The 23635-nt window shown below is 42.4% G+C and overlaps 1 protein-coding gene across 5 annotated transcripts in view; it reads right to left on the bottom strand.

The window, feature by feature from the left end:
• LOC109932287 (transcription factor Dp-2) overlaps positions 1–23635 on the bottom strand; it is a 189224-nt gene that overhangs the window by 133721 nt on the left and 31868 nt on the right. For 3 of the 5 annotated variants that reach the window (XM_048604638.1, XM_048604635.1, XM_048604634.1), the window contains exons 2-3: positions 23000–23120; positions 7329–7395 (exon numbers count right to left, since the gene is read on the bottom strand). In XM_048604638.1, coding sequence (XP_048460595.1) covers positions 7329–7395; positions 23000–23011 — 79 coding nt within the window. In that variant the 5' untranslated portion in view covers positions 23012–23120. Of the gene's footprint in view, positions 1–7328; positions 7396–22999; positions 23121–23635 lie in introns of those variants that run through there. The other 2 variants (XM_048604636.1, XM_048604643.1) reach the window with 2 other exon arrangements.

Raw genomic sequence — 23635 nt, forward strand, 5'->3', positions numbered from 1 at the left:
TCCTGCTCCTCTGATGCTGCTTGGCCTGCTGTGTTCATCCAGCTCTACACCTTGTTGTCTCGGATTCTCCAGCATCTGCAGTTCCTACTATCTCTAAAGTATTGGACACCTGTCTGGTTCAGGTATCATATAACTAAACCTGCCACAGAATTTTGACTTGGTTCCAAAATTCCACCTCTAAATAACTCCCACAGAGATGCAACCTGCCTTCCTTTCAGTCCCAAATACAGATACTCAAGTTGGTTACCAAGACAACTGCAGAGCAGCGTGTACATGCGAGGTGAATAATAAATATCAGGAATGATTCATGAATGGTACAACACACATAAAATGAGTCTTTTATCATCCTGCTAGGCCTACACCAATCAGCAAATGAAGGGAGAATGACCAATTAGACTGGCAGACTTCAGCGACTCACAACCATCCATCTGCAACTCAATCATGAATCTTGGACGTACAGGCACATTTTCTTAAACTGGATTCCAGGTTAGCAACTTCCGACAGCTATTGTCCCAAGATACAAGATTTTCACCTGTGTAATTGCCATCTGACTTTTGCAAAAAGGAGTTCCTCAGGGTAGTGTCCTAGGCCCAACCGTCTTCAGCTGCTTCATCAATGACCTTCCCTCCATCATAAGGTCAGAAGTGGGGATGTTCACCAATGATTGCACAATGTTCAGCATCATTCGTGACTCCTCAGATACTGAAGCAGTCCATGTTCAAATGCAACAAGATCTGGACAATATTCAGGCTTGGGCTAACAAGTGGCAAGTGACATTTGCACCACACAAATGCCAGGCTATGCCCATCACCAATAAGAGCAATCTAGCCACTGCCCCTTGACATTCAATGGTGTTATTATCACTGAATCCCTCACTATCAACATCCTGGATGTTATCATTGACCAGAAGCTAGGAATACTGCGGCGAGTAACTCACCTCCTGACTCCTCAAAGCCTGTCTGCAAACTACAAGACATAAGTCAGGAGTGTGATGGAATATTCCCCACTTGCCTGGATGAATGCAGCACCGACAACACTCAATTTTGACACCATCCAGGTCAAAGCAGCCCGCTTGATTGGCGCCACATCCACAAGCATCCACTCCCTCCACCACCGACGCTCAGTAGCAGCAGTGTGTACCATCTACAAGATGCACTGTAGAAATTCACCAAAGACCCTCAGACCACTTCCATCTAGAAGGAGAATGGCAGAAGACAAATGAGAACACCACCACCTCCAAGACCCCTCCAAGCCACTCAACATCCTGACTTGGAAATATATCACAGCTCCTTCACTGTCGCTGGGTCAAAATCCTGGAATTTCCTCCCTAATAGCATTGTGGGTCAACTCACAGCAGGAGGACTGAAGCAGTTCAAGAAGGCAGCTCACCACCACCTTCTCAAGGGCAACTAGGGATGGGCAAGAAATGCTGACCAGCCAGGAACACCCACATCCCACAACTGTATAGAAAAGAAAGTGTACAGAACAGCGTAGGGCACTATGATGTTCTGAATAGCCAAGTCTAATGTCACAAACCCAGCTCATCACAGATATCATTGTACAGTGTGCGGTCATGGAGCATATCACATCTGTGCTGATGCTAGCTCTTCAATGGAAATTATCACATACTTTACATTATTATTTGTCAAATGAAACTGATCATTTCTCTGTAGCTGCCACCTTTTGCCCATTGCATTACCCTGCTTAGATTCTCCTGAAATCTTCAGATTGCCATAATTCCCATTTATTACCAGCAAATTTCAGTATCACTTCTCATGCATTGTTACCTTTGACTCAGGACTAGCACTCTCGTCTTGGACTCTGAAGTCCTACACCAGAATCTTGAGCACATAATCTAGGCTGACACTTTAGTGGAGCATTAAAAGGAATGCTACATTGTTAAAGATGAGATGCTAAAAGGCTTTCTCTCTCAAGTGGATATTAAACATCCTGTGGCACAATATTCAAAAATGCAAGAGGAGATCACCTCAAACAACGTCATTAAAAGCAGATTATCTGGTCACTATCTCACTGTTGTTTGTGGAATTTGTTGCATGTAATTTAGTTGCTGTATTTCCCTACCTCATGAAAGCAAATTTATGTGTGAAATATACGTCACTGGCAGTACCTGAGGATGTGAAAGTTAAATATGATTGTAAAAGTGTCCTTTCCTTCTATACTTCAATCATTTGCATACATTTATTTATTTCTCCATCCTTTTCTTTAAGCTATTTCCAATGTTAAATTATATCTCTCACCTCTGCCCAGCCCTAATTTTATTGTCATTTGTCCTAAGTAAGGGACCCCTTACAACACTTCTTGCAACTTCCCATCAATGGCACCTGCTTCTCAAGAGTAAAGTAACGTTTCATCAGTCAGTGGTATTGCTCTCAATTGTCTTTTCCCTTCATAAATGTATATTTATTGGTAAGATCCATACCCACAGAGATTTTCTGTCACTGTGTTATCTATTAAACCTAAGAGTTTATTTTATTGATGAATCAGAATAAGACTATTCTTTTGTGTGTACCGCCTCTCAAGTCCCATTTCACAATCACGTAATTCATATTATCCCTATATCACACTGCCTGTTTATCATTCAACAAACAATAACTTACTTTAAGTATTGATGACTTACTTATGTAGGTGATCGCTGTATGAAATTTGCAAACATCAAACATGTTTCTAGATAGTGGTAAAGACCCTGCAGAAAAACCAACCAAGGCATCAATAGAAATCTAGGATTTTCCTCACAGGACATTGGGATCTTATACATTCACTGTAACAAGCAGGAGGGACCTTGGTTTAATGTGTTTTTTGAATAGACTATATTTCCTTGGTGCAGCTTATAAGCACTGATCTTGGTTTGAGGCTTGAATAAGCAAATATCTGATTCCAAGTGGGAGTGACATTTACTGAGCAAAGTGGTTTCCCAACACAAAAATCAAGCAGCGAATTTACAGCAGTAACTCTTAATCTCTTCATTAAACAGACCATTAGAACTGCTCAGTTTAATTATAAACACTGTCAGTTAACGCCAACAATGAATCAATCGTAAATTTACTAAGATGCTAACTTAATCGCAAGATCTGTTAAAAGAGTTACAGAAATCTTTTACACCAAAGCTCAATTTGAGTCATAGCTGTACCAGCACATTAGAATTCTAACTGCTGTTATCATAACAGATGACTCAGACACCTTCAGTACCTCACTCGATTTATTGATGCTTTTCTGTAAAGATGATTGTATTCTTTAGCTGCTCTTTAGTTTCAAGATATAAGCAATTGGCTGAGCAAAAGAAGACAAAGAGCAGGGATAATATGCCAGCACTCCAACTGGCAAAATGTGACTACTGGAGTCCTAGAAGGATCCATGTTGGGCCTCACAACTATTCACTATAGTGAGTGTTAGCGGCTGAGCAGGTATTGACCCTGTTTCTAGAAGATCTGGGTTCAAATCCCAATCTGTATCCCAGGGGCCTCGAAACGACTGCCTAAGATGTGGTTCAAATGGGTTGATAATCAGCCCGCTAATCCTCCCAATCGTTCCTCATTATTTCCCAAAACTAAATAAAAATTTGAAGATACAAAACAAGACTATTCACTTTATTCATGAACAAATTAGACGATGGGAGATAAAGTCACATATCCTAATTTACTGATGTCAAGATAAGTGGCATTGTAAAAAGTTTAGATGGAGAAGTAACGTTGCAGAAATATTGATAGATTAAAGTGAATGGCCAACATGGCGGCAAATAGATCTCACTGTAGGTAAATGTTAGCGTGACATCATCCACTTGGGATCTAAAAGGACAGAACAAGATATGTATGAATTGAGCAAAAACTAGAAACAACAGGCGGTCCAGAGGTCTGGGGTTCATAAACAGGCATATAAACAAAAAGGCCTATATATCCAAAGGGATAGAATACAGCAGAGTAAAGTCATGCTCCACCTGCACAAAATCCTGGTTAGACGCCACAAAATGCTGGAATTCCCTCCCTGATGACATTGGGGTATCCTTACATCACCAGGGCTGTAGTGGTTCAAGAAGACAGCTCACCACCACCACCTTCTCAAGGGCAACTAGGGATGGTCAACAAATATTGCTCGAACCAATGATGCCCACATCCCATGAATGAGTTGTTTTAAAAAGGAGTACAGCCAGTGGATCTGGGTACCAAACTTTAGAAAGAATATATCTGTCTTGGTAGGAATGCAGAGGAGATTTACTGGCAAGGTTATACATATTCCGATGGCTAAGCTGTGACAATTTATAGAATTTTTTCAGCCAAAGGTATTAAAGGGATATGAGACAAAGGAATCAAATGGGAGATCAGGCTGATCTCACTACCCAGTGGAACAGGGTCAAGAGATTACATGGCCTACTCCTGTTCCTATGATCTTGAGCAATGTAACCAGTGTGAAATGTGGAGCAGGGTTGAAAATTTTATGTTCACCCAGTGCCATTTGCAGTAAATTCTTCTTTGATGGTTTGCCTTTAAAGAGTTTTGGTCTCTTGGACCCTGGGTCATGCCAATTTTTAGCATTTTTGCCTCAATTAGTGGACAAAGCCTAAAGTGAACATTAAGGTCTGTTCTACCTGTAGAATAAAGGTACATGCAAATTAATGGGAACACAGATTTAAACCTCAAGTGCTGACAGGATCTGTGATCACAAAGACAAAAATCTTTGAGAATAGTCTTAATTCAGTTTCTATCTTTCTGTCTTGTTGAAGCATTCCAACATTTTCATTCTGTAGTGTAGCTATCCAGGCCATGGCAGAATTCATAGAATCATAGAATCCCTACAGTGTGGAAACAGGCCGTCTGGCCTAACAAATCCACACCAACCCTCAGAGTATCCCACCCAGACCCATCCCCCTACAACCCATCTAATCTACACATTCCTGAATACTATAGGCGATTTAGCATGGCCAATCCACCCATGCTGCACATCTTTGGACTGTGGGAGGAATCACAGAGCACCCGGAGAAAACCCACACAGACACGGGGAGAACGTGTAAACTCCACACAGACAGTCGCCCGAGGGTTGAATTGAATCCGGGTCCCTGGTGCTGTGCGGCAGCAATGCTAACGACTGAGCCACCATGCTATGCCAATTATTTGGCCTACATATGTATCTATATTAAGAAACAGCGTTTACGCTGATGTGCAAGTTAAAGGACTATACTTACACCAGAATTTGGGTGTGCAGAGTCAGGAGAATTAGACTGGGTGCATGGCCTGCTTCCAGACACTATAAGAACAAGGAACAAGAACAGGCCACTCGGCCCTTCCAGCCTTCTCTTCCATAAGAGTGTGGCCAATCTGATTTTAACTCTACATTTCATCATCTACATTTCCCCAATAATCTTTCATCCCCGTGATGGTCAAGAACTATCTACATTTGCATTTAAAATATTTAGAAATTCCATATTGATTGCCTTCCAATGAAAAATAGTTAATGAGTTTATGTAATTCTTGCACATATTCATGTTTACTTTTAACCATTCCAAAGGTCATCTGACCGCTTCCAAATGTGTCTGAGTATCATATCTAAAGGGGTATCTATCCTCTCCACAGGGGTACCTCGTCTATCCAAAGAAATCCACAAGTCAGACCTACTCTTACCAGGTCTTCTCTGCATCTGTCAGATTTCATACTGCTGGGCTACATTTTTATAAAAATCACATAGCAGCGGAGACAGACATTGATGTAAATGGCCAGCTGCGACTGTGAACCACATAAGTCCTCACTGAAAATGGCAATTGCCTGATTGAGACTTGCAATTTCCTGACTCATCTGCCTTTCTCACCAGAGAGGCTTTACTTTGTGGCAAAAATCCAGGTCAAAAGCTACTATTTGGTTTTACTGAAAGCAAGTGTTGACGCATTTCCAGAAAATAGTAGGGTCGACTTTTCATTTTACAAAGGCGCTCAGAGCACATGGATAATTATAACACTTAATGCCTCCCTGAGATTAAATGCTGAGAGCTTGTGGTGAAAGCTTATCTTCAATTTACACTGTTGATATAAAATTTGCAATGACTAGCTGCTGTAAATCAGCATCTAGGAAAGAGAAGATTGCTGTTCCCTGGTAGATCAGTGGAGTTCCTTGGGAACTTTCTCTGCTTATCAACATAGCAACAGCCATTTGTGGAAATGAGCTAAGTAGCAGAAATAAATTCTTTTGATCTTTGTGTATGCAGTCAGCTTGCTGTCAACTCATACAGTTATAATGGAGGTAATCTATAAAAGGAAGAGCCATATTAGCACAGTTATTACTGACTGGTCAAATTTGCCAAATTTAGGGTAGAATGGAGGGGTTGAGCTGTACCCACATTAGCACTCAGTTTCTGCAGGTTGCCTACTGGGATCTATTCATACAAACTTTAACCATTCATGTCAGTGTGAGTGCTATATGCACAGAACAACAGTAACATCATCTAAAGTGCGTTAGTATAATGAGTCCCTTGGACATGCTGCCAGCCTCAGCCTAGCATGTGCTAGAGAACCATAAGAGGAGGCTCTTTGGCCCATCAGATCCGCGCTGGGGCAATGCAGAACTAATCCTACTAGATAAAATAAAACCCCAAGAACTGTGGATGCTGGAAACAGGTTCTGAGGAAGGGTCGCTGGACCCAAAATGTTAACATTGATTTCTCTCCACAGTTGCTGCCAGACATGCTGAGACTTTCCAGCAATTCCAGTGATCCTACTGCTCCCTGCTTTTTCTATCTCCAGGAAAAGGGTGTAAACAGAGTGAAAGAGGATAGGTGCCAGTATTATTAACTGGCAGAAACCTCTGATACAAATTTCTACAGAACAGCCAACAAATGTCGCTTGACTCCCCTTTTTACTATGAGGTAAACACATGTTTTAAAGTAACTATGATAAAATGAGAGCATCTACAATGCATGCATGTAATTCATTTGTATACAGCACACTGTTAATTGAAATTGTTTAAGGGCGATGCTTTCTAAAGTCAAGTACTTGGAACAGGTAAATAGGGCTGCACAGATTAGTGATGCAGAGTTCAAACATCAGGGACCTTAATATTCTCAATGAAGTTCAAAACATCTACTAAGTTAATGGAATCCAATACTTGAGTTGCTTCCAAATAAAATCTAACCTCCACTGAAAGTGGCATTCCTTTGAATTGAGCCCAGAATCAGTTCCAAGTGAAAGACACCCCACTGAAGCCAATCACTTACAAATATGACAGATGTGTCCTTCATATTACAATTCCAGTCTGTAAATGAATGACCTGCTGAATATTTCAATCTTAATTCACATAAATTGTGCTTTTGTGTATTCTACTTCCACTTACCTTTCACTGGAAAAAGGTTCTGGTCTGTGTATCCTTTCAAATCTCCATTGGTGTTAATTATTGCAACCTAAAGGGTGGGATGGAAGATAGAATAGCATATCGTTAGAAATGACATGGTGCTTCGCAAATTCTTGATTATCTACTCTCAGGGTATTTTTCTGCCATCTGAAATACTGAACAATTTGCACATGAGCTAAGTACACTCTCAGCTACATGATTTAAACAAAGTCAGGGAGACTGCTGAGACAGAGGATTTCAGAGCTGGAGGAGGTTACAGAAACAGGGAGGGCCAGGCCATAGTAGAATTTGAAATTGAAGACTAAAGTTTTAAAATAGAGGATATACCAGACGAGAAGCCAATGTAGGTCAGCAAGCACAAAAGTGAATGGAAATGTGATGTGGTGCAAGTTAGGAAATGACCTTAAAGTTTTGGATGAGCTTGGGTGTAGAGGGTGCAGCAGAAAAACAATGGTCGATCACACATGTTACAACATTTTAGAAAGTTTTACTGTCCAAATGGTCAATTTGGACAATATTGTTTAAAAGAACACACACATTTCCTAGGTCATGCTGTGATAATATATATGCTGCAGGTTTCCTTTGTGGGTGGGGTGGGGTGGGATGGGGGTGGTGGTGGTGCAGGTGGTTAAAAAAGGAATTTTCAATTTGCAGTCCATGAGTTTAAAATACAGTATATTAAAATCTATAGTACGGCTACACAAATCCACTTTTCCAAAACAGCAGCACCAATTTACATTCAATCAAGCTTTGTGTCCAAATCTATTATATTATCATGTATTTTGCTACACAAAATTTGGCCAAACCAAAAACTTGTATTCTACAACTTATCCAATGCTGTGACATAAAGATATTCCAACTTTAAAGATCTTTTTCACTGAGATGTATTTGCTTTTGCACACATGTATCTTTCCATTATAGCAGCTACCAAAATAATTTAGTCAAGTGCAAATTATCAAAAAGTTACTTAACCCCATTGCATGCATCCACTAATAGGCCCACCCTTGAAACCTCAAAAGTTACCACACGATATAACCTTTGTTAAAGGGTGTATAGTTACACATTCTTTACCAGTAGAAACTGAAATTTTCTAAATAATACCAATTTATTTGAAAAAAGGTAAGAGGAAACAATATGCACTGGTAGGCAGGTGTGAGTAACGGAAGATATGTCTGGATGCAGCTGGGCTCAGCCTAATGTTAAAAACATAAGTCTTCAGGACATGTAGTTTATAGCTCCTCAAACCCATCATTATCATGAAGCAAGATTCAAGTTAACAGTGACAATTCCTCCCATGTTTAATTGGTCTGTAAGCAGGACTGAGCAGAAGCCAATTATTTCTCTGAAGAGAACAAGGGCGAGAGCTTTGTTTAGTTCAACATTTTCAAAAAATCTGTTTAGTAGGTAGTACTTAAGTAGCTAAACAGTAATACTGACAGATGTCTACCCTGTTTTCATTAAATGATGGTGCTTGATTCAGCTGAACAGATAGAAAATTACAAGTGAAAACATTCTTTGGGAATAGATGAATGAAGGAACAGATATGCTTCAGTAATAGTTTTAATTTTCAATAAAGTTAACAGTATTGAAGAAAGTTGCCAACTAACCTTACAACTTAGCTCTTTATTATTAACTGAATCACAAGTACTGGAATAATTTAGCTGTGGTTAACCTTAATTGCAACTTCCATGAAATAATGCTTACACAAAAAAAATTAACCGCTTCCCTGGCACAAGCCAATTTGAACAAAGTGCACTCAGCACAACAGTTTAAGACTTCAGTTTGCACAATTATTTTAACCGCCAATACTAGCAGTGGTTCAAGAGGCTAGACAGTTATAATTCCTAAAATAAGCAACACTGTATAATGTGTGAATTAGATGGTCTTCAGGTCATGTATTGAGATATGTCTAATAAATTTATGGATGGATTAAAGTGACTGGACATGTACAATGTAAAAATAAAGGCAAGGCAACCACAAAAGAAAGATTACACTACTGTTCATTTTTTTGGCTTTTCTCATTTTTCTCCCAACTTTGCTTCAAAGGTAGTGATAACTACTGTACTTCCAGGATTGCCAAATGAGATCTTTGCTCTGAAGGTTTTTCTTCACATACAAGCCTACATAGAAAGCATCAGTAGACTATTCCACTGGTGAGAAGATCATTATTGATTTAAATCTCAAACTGTTCTATTTAACTGGTTTGCAAAGTGAAATCAGAAATAGGAAGCAGGTCTCGTTTATGCTCTCCTCACCAGAAGGGTGTTTTTTTATTCCATTTTTTAAAAATTTCACTTGTGGGACATGCGCATTGCTGGCTGGGGCAGCATTTATTGCCTGTCCCTAGTTGCCCTTGAGAAGGTGGTGATGAGCTGCCTTCTTGAACTGCTGTAGTCCACCTGCTATGGGTTGACCCACAATGCCCTTAGGGAGGGAATTCCAGGATGTTGACCCAATAACACAGAAAGAATGGCAATATGTTTCTAAGTCAGGATGGTGAGTAGCTCGGAGTGGAATTTGAAAGGGATGGCATTCCTATGTATTTGCTGCCCTTGCCCTTCTAGACGGAAGTGGTCATGGCTTTGGAAGGCATTAAGGATCTTTGGTGAATTTCCGCAGTGCATCCTCATAAATGGTACACACTGCTGTTACTGAGCGTCAGTGATGGAGGGGGATGCTTGTGGATAGAGTCATAGAGATGTACAGCATGAAAACAGACCCTTTGGTCCAACTTGTCCATGTTGACCAGATATCCTAAATAAATCTAGTCCCATTTGCCAGCATTTGGCCCATATATCTCTAAACCCTTCCTATTCATGTACCCATTCAGATGCCTTTTAAATGTTGTAATTGTACCAGCCTCCACCACTTCTTCTGGCAGCTCATTCCACACATCTACCATCCTCTGCGTGGAAAAGTTGTTCCTTAGGTCACTTTCAAATCTTTCTCCTCTCACTTTAAACTTATGCCCTCTAATTTTGGATTCCCCCACCCAGAGGAAATTTACCCTATCCTTGCCCCTCACGATTTTATAAACCTCTATAAGGTCACCCCTCAGCCTCCGATGCTCCAATGACAATAGCCCCAGCCTATTCATATTCTCCCTATAGCTCAAACCCTCCAACTCTCCAACACTGGCAACATCCTTGTAAATCTTTAATGAACCCTTCCAAGTTTCAGAACATCCTTCCTATAACATGGAGACCAGAACTGCACACAGTACTCCAAAGTGGCCTAACCATTGTCCTGTACAGCCGCAACATGACCACCCAACTCCTATATGCAATGCACTGACCAATAAAGCCAAGCATACCAAGTGCCATCTTCACTCTCCTATATAACTGCAACTCCACTTTCAAGGAACTAGGAACCTGCACTCCAAGGTCTCTTTGTTCGGTAACATGCCCCAGGACCTTACAATGTGCTGTTAATCAAGTGGGCCGCTTTGTCCTGGAAAGTATCAAGTTTCTTCAGTGTTGTTGACCGGAACCCATCCAGGCAAGTGGGGAGTAGTTCAGCACACCCCTAGCTTGTGCCTTCTAGGTGGCAGACTTTGGGGAGTCAGGAGGTGAGTTACACGTCACAATATTCTAAGTCATTGTGTCTAAGGGCCAAATCCGGCTGAGGTTTTGGACAATGATAACCCCCCAGGATGTTGATGGTAAGGATAGTAACACCATTGAATGTCAAGGGACAGTAGTTAGATTATTTTTAATTGGAGATCGTCTTGGCCTGGCATTTGCGTGGTGTGAATGTTACTTGCCACCTGCCAGCCCAAGCCTGGATATTGTTCAGATCTTGCTGCATTTGAACAGGAGTTGCTTTGGTATCTGAGGAGTCATGACTGGTGAACATTGTGTAATTATTAGCGAACATCCCCACTTCTGACCTTATAATGGAGGGAAGGTCATTGATGAAGCAGCTGAAGATGGTTGGGCCTAGGACACTACTCTGAGGAACTCCTGCAGAGATATCCTAGAACTGAGATGACTGACTGACCACCAACAATGACCATCTTCCTATGTGCCACTAGGACTCCAACCAGCAGGGACTTTGCCCTTGATACCCATTGATTCCAGTTTTGCTAGGGCTCCTTGATGCCACATTCTGTCGAATGCAGCCTTGATGTCAAGGGCTGTCACTCTCACCTCACCTCTGGAATTCAGCTCTTTTATCCATGTTTGAACCAAGGCTGTAATGAGGTCAGGAGCTGAGTGGCCCTGGCAGAACACAAACTGGGTGTCGCTGACCAGGTGCTGTTTGATAGCACTGTTGATGACACCTTCCATCACTTTACTGATGATCGAGAGGAGACTGATGGGGCAGTAATTGGCCAAGTTGGATTTGTCCTGCTGAGAGTATTCTGGACATGCCTGGACAATTTTCTACATTGTTGGGTAGATGTCAGTGTTGTAACTGTGCTGGAACAGTTTGGCTAGGGGAGAGGCAAGTTCTGGAGCTCAAATCTTCTGTATTATTGCCGGAATGTTAAGTGGGTCCATGGTCTTTGCAGGATCTGGTGCTTCCAACCCTTTCTTGATATCTGGCAGAGTGAATCGAATTGGCTGAAGACAGGGATCTGTGACGCTGGGGACCACCGGAGGAGACCGAGATGGATCATCCACTCGGCACTTCCGGCTGAAGATTGCTGCGAATGCTTCAGCCTTATCTTTTGCACTGATGTGCTGGGCCCTTCCATCATTGAGGATGGGGATATTTGTGGAGCCTCCTCCTCCAGTGAGTTGTTTAATTGTCCACCACCATTCACAACTGGATGTGACAGGACTGCAGAGCTTAAATCTGATCCACTGGTCATGGTCTCACTTAGCTCTGTCTATCACTTGCTGTTTACGTTTAGTACCTTCATCAGGTTGTCAACTCATGGATGTCCACTTTACTGGGCATTTATAAATTGGCAGGCTCCAGGCTGGCATTGGAAGCAAGAGCTGGGGGTACCTCCAGGCCTTGATTGAACACAGAGAACCTGTCAACAAGTGTCTGTTTTATGTTCAAGTGCATCAGGACTCTCAGGTCAAAGTGATAGTGGACTACCACATTCTCCAATGAGGTGTTGGCAATATTCCACTGATTGACTAAGATCAATGGCCAGCATCTCAGTAACATTCCCCTTACTTCCCATGGACGCATCTAATCCCATGGTCCCAGTGACTCAGCAGCTTTAAACTCAGCCAGCCTCTCCAGCTGCTTGTCATCATATTTTAGTCCATCCAGTGGCTTAACGGTCACCTCTTTCACCAAGATATGAGCATCATATTCTTTCTTGGTCAACTAGGCCACAGATCAAACCTTTTCAGTTCTGAGCTTCAATACTGTCCCTTGGATAAGATACTAAACCAATACCCTGCCTAGGAGAGCTGCCTTCTTGAAATCACTCGATGTACCTATACATGTAGGATTGGACTGTACGATTAGAAGGGAATACCAGGATTTTGATACTGCGACAGTGAATGAACCATGATCTATTTCCAAGTTGCAATGGTGATCGGGTTGGAGGAGAACTTGGTGGTGATACTCTTATGCATCTGTTGCTCTTGACCTTCTTGGTGGTAGAGGTCGTGGGTTTCGAAGGTGCTGTCAGAGGAGGCTTGATGAGTTACTCCAAAAGCATCTTTTAGATGGTGTGCACTGCCACCACAGTGCATCAGTGGTGAATGGATGGAAGTGCCAATCACGTGGGGTATTTTGACTCAAATGGTATAGAGTTTTGAGTGTTTTTGGAACTGCAGCCTGCTAGCTGACCTGTGCCTTATAATTGATGGGTAGAGATTGTGCGGGGGGAACAGAAGGCAAGTTACTTGCCACAGAATTCCTTGCCTCTGACCTGCCCTTATAGTTACTGCATTTATATGGCTGGTCAAGTTCAGTTATTGGTCAATAGTAACCCACAGGATGTTGATAGCATGGAATTTAGCAACAGTAATGCCTCAGAGTATCAAGGACTGATGGTTAGATTCTCTCTTGCCTGGCATTTGTATGTTATGGGCCACTTATAAACTCAAGTGTGAATGTTGTCCAGTCTTGCTGCTTGCTAGTTATTGTGTCACATTCCAAACATTATGTGAAAATAGCAGCTCTTCTTAGATTCAAGGATGCCATCTATTCAGGGTGATTAAGATTCTGGTGAGGCTCTTCATGTATCTGTACAGGCCAATTTTTGACCAGCTGATATTTGCACACAGGGGATAGAACTTCCCATCAGACAGTGGGTTATAGCTTACAGGATGTTCTTCTGTTCCTCCTCTGCTGCTGCTGCTCTGTCCCATCATTAAGGCAATTGGATTCAAAGTTTGGTGGACAAGTTGTAAACGTTTTGAATATTTGAGAGTAATTTCCTTCCAATCATCAATGTCAATTGACCTCTCCTGTAAACATGGTAACAGTGCATTTTTGTAGAGATTTATTTTTCCTTCCTTGGAACACTGCCATTTGAGAGTTGAAAAACTAGGACCCATTGGGAAGACACTCATTAACCATCTAGACATAGCACCCAGTCCATTGTAGCTTGTGAGTTGGTAGGATTTCTGCCTAACGTTTTGTGGAGCTGGCTTCAAGAAGGACAAAGATATTAGAAAGAGAGACTCTGGAATATGTTGTGCACTTTCCATACCATGGCAACCACCTCTGGTGTAATGACAACAATCTCAATTTTATGGAGAGATTTCAATATCATCAAAACAAAAGAAATGATCATTGACTTCAGGAAAAAAGGAGGACCCCATCTACATCAACAGAGATGAGGTGGAGACGGTCGGGAGCATCAAGTTCCCAGGAGTGATAATCACCAACATACTGTCCTGGACCTTCCACGCAGATGCGATGGTCAAGAAGGTACAACAACAACTTTTCTTCCTCTGGTGGCTTAGCAAATTTGGTAGGTCTATAAGGACCTTCACCAACTTTTACAGATGCGTCACAGAAAGCATTCTACCTGGGTGCGTAATGGCTTGGTACAGCAACTGCTCTGCCCAGGTCGGTAAGAAACTACTGAAGGTGGTGTGCACAGCCCAGACCATCACGGAAGCCAACCTTCCATCCATGGACTCCATTTACACTTCTCGTTGCTGCAGAAAGGCTGCCAATATCATCAAAGACCCCTCCCATCCCGGTAATGCTCTCTTCCAACCTCTTATGTCAGGCAGAAGATACAGAAGCTTGATACATGCACCAACAGGTTCAAGAACAGCTTCTTCCCTGCTGTTATTAGACGGATGAATGGACCTCTCTAATTTCAAATCCAATGTTGATCTTCCTTTTGTGCATCTCCTGTGCAGCTGTAACCCTGTATGCCTCGCTCTGTCTAAACACCCTCTGATCTGTATATCCTTGTTTGCTATGATCTGCCTGTATTGCTCACAAAACAAAACTTTTCACTGTATGTAGGTATTTGTGACGACAATAAATCAAATCAAATCTTTCAAAAGATTCAACGCTGCATCAGCCGTGCCAGCTCACCCCTGGACAAGCTACAACAAGTGGTTGGTTGACAAGAGAGACCTCTGCAAGGCATCTGAAGCCCTGGTATACTAAGCTGTTGTCATCAGCACACCCTTGTACTGCAGGTGAGGCCTGAACCATGTATCAGTGACATACAAATATGCTAGAGAAATTCCACTAAGAATGCCCGTGTCACATCCCCAGGTTTCAATAGGAAGACAATCAAACAATACTGAATAGGCTTCAATAATCTTTCATTGACTGCAAAGTGCTATGGGATGTCTTGAGATTGAGAATCAAAGTTGAAAACAGTGAACTAAAAAAAACCTTTCCATGAGGAGAAACTGTGGGTGAAGTCTTAATTGGATGGATGAAGCTCCCAACTCCAGACTGGAGGAGGGTGTCACTTATGCTCACATGTTGAGAACCTGTAACACCCACAAGTACAATGCAAATTAGACACATGCCCACTTACAATTACACAGTGGGGTCGAGCAGGAAGTGTATTCCTGCCATCAAGTGACTCAATTTCAGGTTGGGCAGGCCTCTTCTCTCTGCAGTCAGAGCAAATGTCTAGTTACAGATTCTCTACCTGCAGGACCAATTAGAACTTGTATTTTAAAATCACAGCCTCTATCTTCCTTGATTCCTTCCACTAATTATCCCTCATCATTCTCATTCTCCTCTTTCATCGGGCAAATAATCTTCTTGGACCCCAATCTCTCCAATGCCTGATCTACCTTTCAGTTAAAGTCAAAATGCCTGCAAACAAACGAAGTGTGGCCTCAGGGCTCAAAAATGCTTCCTTGCAGGTTCTCCTGGGAATGGTGGGAGGTGGTCTTTTCAAGGGATTGGCAATTGGAGACCCTTCTAATTGACCAAAGCAGCCTGGAAGGAGATCGGAGAGAAAGTGAGCAGCCATGTCTTGTACCTGTAGCGTGAAAGGCTGACCTACCAATCCTCTGATCAGTTTTGGCAAGTGGCAATGTGGCATGGCATCAAAGGACCTCTCAAGAGGGTATCAAATGAAGAGATTCTGCAAATGGGGATTGGGACCCAGGAGGGAATGTCACTTAACTAAAGACCCCTGCTCGCCTAATTTTGAACTCTTACAGGCCCCCATTAAATACTGCCTCATTTACTGGACTCACAATATGCCTAACAGGGCAAACTATTCTAACAAAGAAGCATAAAATAATTTCCAATTAAATAGTGCCATTAATATACAAAAACAACCCAAGGCATTTCACAGGAATATTATCAAACAGAACGTGACACTGAATAACTAAAAAATATGAGGATGGGTAGCCAGGACCAGAGTTAGAGAGGTAGTTATTGAGGAATATAGATGGAAGTAGTGATAGCAAGATTTAGGGACAGAATTCCACAAATGCAGCTGAAATCACAAGCTGTCAATGGTCAAAACATGCATTCTGGTGACGTACAAATGTTTCAGCCAGTTAGAATCACGGTAGAATTATTGAACAGTTATAGCCCAAAAGAAGGCCTTTTGATCTGTCAAAGCTGTGCTAGCCCGCTGTAATTTAGCTGGTCTCACTTCTCCATCCTGTCCCCATTACCTGACAATTTTACTTTCTTCAGGTGCTTATCCAATTCCCTCTTGTACTAGCAGGAGGAGATTAGAGAGGGAGGAAGGGGGAATACCACAATAAAATGAAGGCTCTGCCATCTAATGTACAAACATATGAAACAGAAACAGTAGTAGGACATTTGACATTCACACCTGCTCCTTCATTCAATAAGATCAGAGCTGATCTGACTGTTTTTCAAACTTGCAATCCCATCTCTCCCCCTCCCCTGATGGCCTTTAATCCCTTTGCCTTGCATGAATCCATCTACGTGTAATTTTTACAAGCCTGTTACTCACTTCTGGTTTATAAGCCATAACTTTACTGAAAACGTGTGAACAACATCATTTGGAAAAGAAATGGGGAATATTCATGCCTGAAATTATGCAGTTAGGAATATTTTCATTAGAGTTGTGGGCTTTGAATTTTCCTTAAATGAAAGTAAGTTCTTAAAAAAAAGCATTCTTTTGGATATGAATATTGGTAGGTATTAACTGTCCACACCTAAATGTACTTGAGCAGGTCATTCCTTTGGTGATACTCCACCAATGCTGTAACAAAAGAGTTCCAGGATATTAACCTGGTGCCAATTAAGAAACTGGCATAGGTCCAACACAAACTTGTGTGAAGCTTGAAGGTAACTTAGAGGTGATGCTATCCCTTTACTTCTGATACAGAAGGTGAAGTAACATGGGATCCACGGTGAGCTGGTAATAACTAGTTTAGTCGTAGAAGTGGAGGTGCCAGTGCTGGTCGGGGATGGACAAAGTCAAAAATCACACGACGCCAGGTTATAGTCCAACTGGTTTATTTGGAAACTCATGCTTTCGGAGTCTCGCTCCTTCTTCAGGTGTTAGTGGGAGAGGTGGCACAAGACACAGAGTTTATAAGCAAAATATCAAAAGATCATAGAACTGATGCGAATGTATTGAACAAACCTAAGATGGCTGTTGATTCTTTAATCAGTTAGAAAGGATTAATACGCAAGTCCCAGAATTTCTTTCAAATCATTGCCCTGAGATAACTAAAGATATTATCAATTCCCTCAGTATACCAAAGGTGACATCTCGGGTCAGACAATGCATTTTAGGTGTGAGGCCTTGTTTACAACCTGGCCATGTATCAACTTGGAGTCAGATTGGTTTTATTTCCAAAGTAGGAATTTATAAAATGCCACAATGACTGTCAACAAATTGTGTGCTTTTTGAACAAAATAGAATGTATCTGCAAATGCAAATTCACCATATAGATTTATATGTGTGTGTGTGTGTGTGTGTGTGTGAGCATGTGTGTGTGTGCGCGTGTGCACGTGAGCATGTATGTGTGTGCACGTGTGTGTGAGAGTATATAGTATGGTTTGGTCACATGGGAAATACAGGGTCACAGGGATAGGGTATGGGGAAGAGTCTGGGTGGGATGCTCTTTGGAGAGTCAGTATGAACTTGTTGGGCTGAATGGCCTGTTTCCACACTGTAAGGATTCTATGGTGATATTCTATGCTGATCTTAGGTTTGTTCAACACATTCGCATTCCATGACCCTTTGATCTTTTGCCTATAAATTCTGCATCTGATGCCACCTCTCTGTTGAAGAAGGAGCGAGACTCCTAAAGGTGGCTTCTTCAAATAAACCTGTTGGACTATAACCTGGTGTCATGTGATTTTTGACCTTGGTCATAGAAGGCACAGAATAGTAATGGAAGGGTGTTTTTTTGACTGAAGATCTGTGACTAGTGATGTGCCACAGGAATTAGCGTCAGGATTCCTATTGTTTGTAATAGAATGTAGATGGTTTGATTAGTTACAGATAGTAAGAACTGCCAATGCTGGAGTTTGAGATAACACAGTGTGGAGCTGGATGAACACAGCAGGCCAGGCAGCATCAGAGGAGCAGGAAAGCTGACGTTTCAGGTTGGGACCCTTCTTCAGAAATGGGGGAGGGGGAAGGGGGCTCTGAAATAAATAGAGAGAGGAGGGGTGGGGCTGGGGAAGGTAGGTGGGATGGTGATAGGTGAGTGCAGGTAGGGAGTGTTGGGGATTGGTCAGTGAGGTGGGAGGAGCGGACAGGTAGGAGAGAAGACGGGCAGGTTAAGGAGGCGGGGATGAGAGGGGCTGGGGAAGGTAGGTGGGATGGGGATAGGTGAATGCAGGTAGGCAGTGGAGGGGATAGTTTGCAAACAAACAACACAAAGACCGGGGGAGCTGCAGACAATAAGGAGGATTGCCAGAGGATACAGCAGGATATCGATAGGCTGGAGACTTGGGTGGAGAAACGGCAGATGAAACATAATCTGGCTAAATGCAAGGTGATGCATTCTGGAAGGTCTAAGCAGGAGGGAAGTATACAGTAAACAGCAGAACCCTTAGAAATATTAACACACACAGGGAGCTAGGCCTACTGGCCCGCAGTTCCACGAAAGTGGCAACACAAGTGGATAAGGTGGTCAAGAAGACATATGGCATGCTTGCCTTCATTGGTCGGGATACAGAGTATAAAAACTGGCAAGTAACGTTGCAACTAGTTAGGCTACATTTGGAATATTGCATACAGTTCTGGTCACCACACTACAAGAAGGATGTGGAGGCTTTGGAAGGGAAACAGAAGTGGTTTACCAAAATGTTACCTAATGATTGTATTGGTGCTGCCTTGTGCTCCCATGAGGACCTTGAACAGTTCATCAACTTTACCAATACCTTTCACCCCAACCTCAAATTCACCTGGATCATCTCCGAAACCTCCCTCCCCTTCCCGGACGTCTCTGTCTCCATATCCAGTAACTGTCTGAGCACTGACACCTATTTCAAACCCACCGACTCCCACAGCCACCTAGACTACACCTCCACTCACCCACTCTCCTACAAGACTGCGATCCCCTACTCCCAATTCCTCCACCACCACTACATTTGCTCCCAAAATGGGGCATTCCACTCCCACTTCCATCCTAGATGTCCTCCTATTTCAAGGACCGCAACATCACCTCTCCGGTGATCAAAAGTGCCCCCAATCGCATTTCTTACATTTCCCACACTTCTGCCCTAAAACCCCCTCCTCCCAAAGACAGAATCCCCCTTGTCCTCACATATCACCCCACTAACCTCTAAGATGCATCCAACGTATCATTCTCCGCCACTTCCGCCCCCTGCAATCCGACCCCACAACCAAAGAGATATTTCCTTCCCCAGCCCTATCTGCCTTCAGTCAGGGCCGCTCTCTCCGTGACTCCCTCATCCGCTCCACACTCCCCAATAGCCCTACCACCCCCAGCACTTTTCCCTGCAACCGCAGGAAGTGCTACACCTGCCCCTACACCTGTCCCCTCATCTCCATTCAAGGCCCAAAGCAAAACCTTTCATATTAGACAGGGATTCACCTGTACATCCTCCAACCTGGTACTGTATCTACTGTTCCAGATGTGGCCTCCTCTACATCAGTGAGACCAAGTGCAGACTTGGTAACAGATTCACAGAGCATCTGCGCTCCGTACACTATAATCAACAACATCTTCCGGTTGCCAACCATTTTAACTCCCCCTCCCACTCCCTTGGCGACAGGTCCATCCTGGGCCTCCTCCAGTGTCACAATGACGTTACACGCAAACTGGAGGAGCAGCACCTCATATTCCGCCTCAGGAGCCTATGGCCTGATGGCCTAAACATAGAATTCACCAGTTTTAAAATCTCCCCACCCCAGCCTCATCCCATGTCCAACCCTACCTCTCATCCCCGCCTCCTTGACCTGACACTACCAGTCCATCTTCTTTCCCACCTATCCACCTCACCCTTCCCACTGACCAATGCCCACTAGCCCCTACCTGCACTCACCCATCACCGTCCCATCTACTTTCCCCCAAGCCCCATCCCTCCTCTTTCTATTTATTCCCCAGCTCCTTTCACCCTCCTCAGTCCTGATGAAGGGTCCCAACATGAAACGTTGACTCTCCTGCTCCTCTGATGCTGCCTGACCTGCTGTGTTCCTCCAGCTCCACACTGTATTCACTCTGACTCCAGCATCTGCAGTTCTTGCTACCTCCGTGTTGCCTGATTTGGAGTTTATTAGCTTTGAGGACAGATTGGACAAACTCAGCTTGTTTTCACTTGAACAACGGAGGCTGAGGGGCGATCTAATAGAAGTTTACAAAATTATGAAAGGTGTGGACAGGATGGATAGTTGGAGTCTTTTTCTGAAGATAGAAATGCGAATTACTAGGGGACATCCTTAGATGTGAGGGGCAAGTTATTTTTACACAGAGGGTGGTAAGTGCCTGGAATATGCTGCCAGTGGAAGTGGTGGAGGCAGATACAACAGCAACTTTTAAGAGGCATGTTGACCGATACAATAATAGGCAGGGAATAGAGGGATGTTGATTGTCTGGAGGAGAAAGCTTTTTAGTTTAGAAAAGCATTATGTATTTGCGCAGGCTTGGTGGCTCGAATGGCGTGTTCTTGTGCTGTACTGTTCTTTGTTACTCCTTTTATGTGGATTAAAGGTTTGTGAGGTGCTACCAAACAAATCGTGTTATTCTTAGTATGTGTATAAATGAATGGATAGACTACTCCAGTTAAAAATTAACTGAATAGTTTACTGGCACATTACTTTTGTCCAGCAAAAGACTGCGTATTATGGCAGAATGTGCTTTTGCTTTTATGGTTTCCAATGGAGTGAAGTCTGGAGAGAAGGTGGGAATAGCTCACCTCAGGTGAGATGCTTCCCCTTGTTGCTGGGGCCCATAATCAGAGGCCAAAGCAGCTGAGGAATTCCCAGTCAAATAGTTCACATTAGCAGAAGCGTAGGGGCCTTGCTTTTCCCATGATGGTGCAAAATAAAGGCAGAGGGGAAAAGTTTAAATTGAGATCATTAAGTAAAGAATTGCCTATGCAGAGTGAAACAAGAAAATAAACCATTTGACTGTTATGCAGCAAAGTCAAGTGAATTGACACAATGAACTCCCAGTCTGAAGTAAAACAATAACAGTTTGGGTAGCAGGAATGGTGGAAATTAAGAAAAAGTCTTAACAATAGTAATATCTTTTAGCAATTGGTCAGATCCGAATCCAGGAGTAATGTTACCTGCTTTCTATTGGGGAATATTACGTGACTGCAGAAGAGGTGGGATTGGGTGGGTGGGTGGGAAGTAAGTTACAAATTTAGAGGAGGTTAACAAATAAATGATCAGATAAATGAGGCTGTTGACTTGTTTGCCAAGCTGGTAGGTTGGTTTGCAGATGTTTCGTCACCATACCACGTAACATCATCAGTGCACCTCTGATGAAGCGTTGTTGGTCTGTCCCACCTTTTATTTATGTGGGTCCGGTCTGATGTGGTATATTATCCTGGAACTGTGCAAAGCTGAAGCAGAACACCTCCACAACGTCTTTAAAGACAATGGCTACCCAAAAAGCGTAGTCCACTAATACTTACTCACCAGACAATAACAGGTAGACACAGCACACCCGAATACACTAGTCACCGTGCCATACATCAAGAATGTATCAGAGATGACCACCAGACTACTACGACCACTAGAAATTGTGGTAGCACACAAAACCCACAGCTACACTGTGACAACTACTGACAAGATCAAAAGATCCCACATCCACAACTAACAGGACCAACGTTTTATATAAAATCCCATTTAAGGACTGTAACAAATACTACATCAGACAGACCAGGAGAAAACTAGCTATCAGGATACATGAGCACCATCTAGCTACCAAGAGACGCGACCAACTATCACTCGTTTCCATACACTCAGACAAAGAAGGCCACCAATTCGACTGGGAAAACATAACGATCCTATACAAGTCAACAAAAGACATGCACAGGATTTCCTAGAGGTCTGGTACCCAACTCGGAATTCCATCAACAAACACATGGAAATAGACTCCCATATATCAACCACTACGAAGCAGAATCGGAAATGAGGTCAACCACCACATCAGACCGGATCCATATAAATAACAAGCATGACAGACCAACAACACGTCATTGGAAGCAAACCGATGATGTTACCCAGTATGGTGACGAAACGTCTGCAAACCAACCTACCAGCTCAGTGAACAAACCAACAATCTCATTCACAACCCAAGCTACAAGTCTTCTCAAAAACTTTGATCAGATAAATAATGCAAGGGTGAAAACTTAGTCCACACTTTCTGTTTCTCTTATTAAGTTATTAAAATCTAGGCAAAGCACCATATTGGGGATTCTGCTATGACCAAGGGAAGTTTGGTTTAATGAGAGCTGTACGAAATGGGTTAATAATGAAGCTGAACTGTTGCCCTAGCTAAACATAAAAGGTTGAAAACTTAATGCAGGGGATTACATTTTAACAAGTAATAGTTGTATAAAATTTTATGACACAAGAGCAGAAACAAAAAATGAAAATACAAATCATTAGACAAAAGAATTGCCTTGTGCAGAATAAAACAACAGTGAAACAATTTGACTGATGTAAAAGAAGTTTATCTGAAGAACATCTTAAATTCCTGTTTGTGCATCTTTTCTGTTGCATAAAACAATAAATCCAAGGAGATAATTAAAAACATTTGCTCTTCAGCTATCCCCATATATTTAACAGGGGCCTGCTGTTTTACAGATTTGTCGTCACTTACATGTTTTGCCATTGTACCTGCACCAAATGAGGTGCTCTGGGTCCAAAGTTCTCCAAAACCCTAAGACGTAAACAAAAGTGACACCTCCAGCAGGCAGCTTCGTTTACAGCAACAGGATGGCCTGTCGGAAATAAGGCTTTGCTTTAATAATCAAACCAGCAATGCTACAAACATAGCTACAAAAATTGAAATGTAGATTAACCGTAATGCTAAAATGTACAGATCATTCTTAAACAAAGAAAAATCTCACTAAAGATGTTTAAAGCGGTAAATAAAGATTGAGGTTGAATCAATCAGGGAAGTGTTGCAATGGCTTCAAGCGCAAAATTGCAATGGCACCCTGATGGCTCAGGAATGGGTAACATTGGATTGGCTGTGTTGAAAAGTTAAATATCTTGGAAAGAAGACAAAGTTACCCATGAAGAAAGGTCTCTGATGAAGGAACAGTAAATATTACAAAACAAAGTGTTGCAGAATATCTTGCATCTCTGGCTGTAGCTGCGCTTTGCTGCACTCTGTGGATTATGCATTATGATCATACCTTCACTTTCACAACACTGTTCAAATATTGCAATCCAATCAAGCAGCTAGTTTCTGCTTTCAAATGTTGCAGCCAAGGGTGATGGTCAAGAATGA

The sequence above is a fragment of the Rhincodon typus genome, chromosome 13 (assembly GCF_021869965.1).
Source record: "Rhincodon typus isolate 14 chromosome 13, sRhiTyp1.1, whole genome shotgun sequence".
NCBI classification, from domain to species: Eukaryota; Metazoa; Chordata; class Chondrichthyes; order Orectolobiformes; family Rhincodontidae; genus Rhincodon; species Rhincodon typus.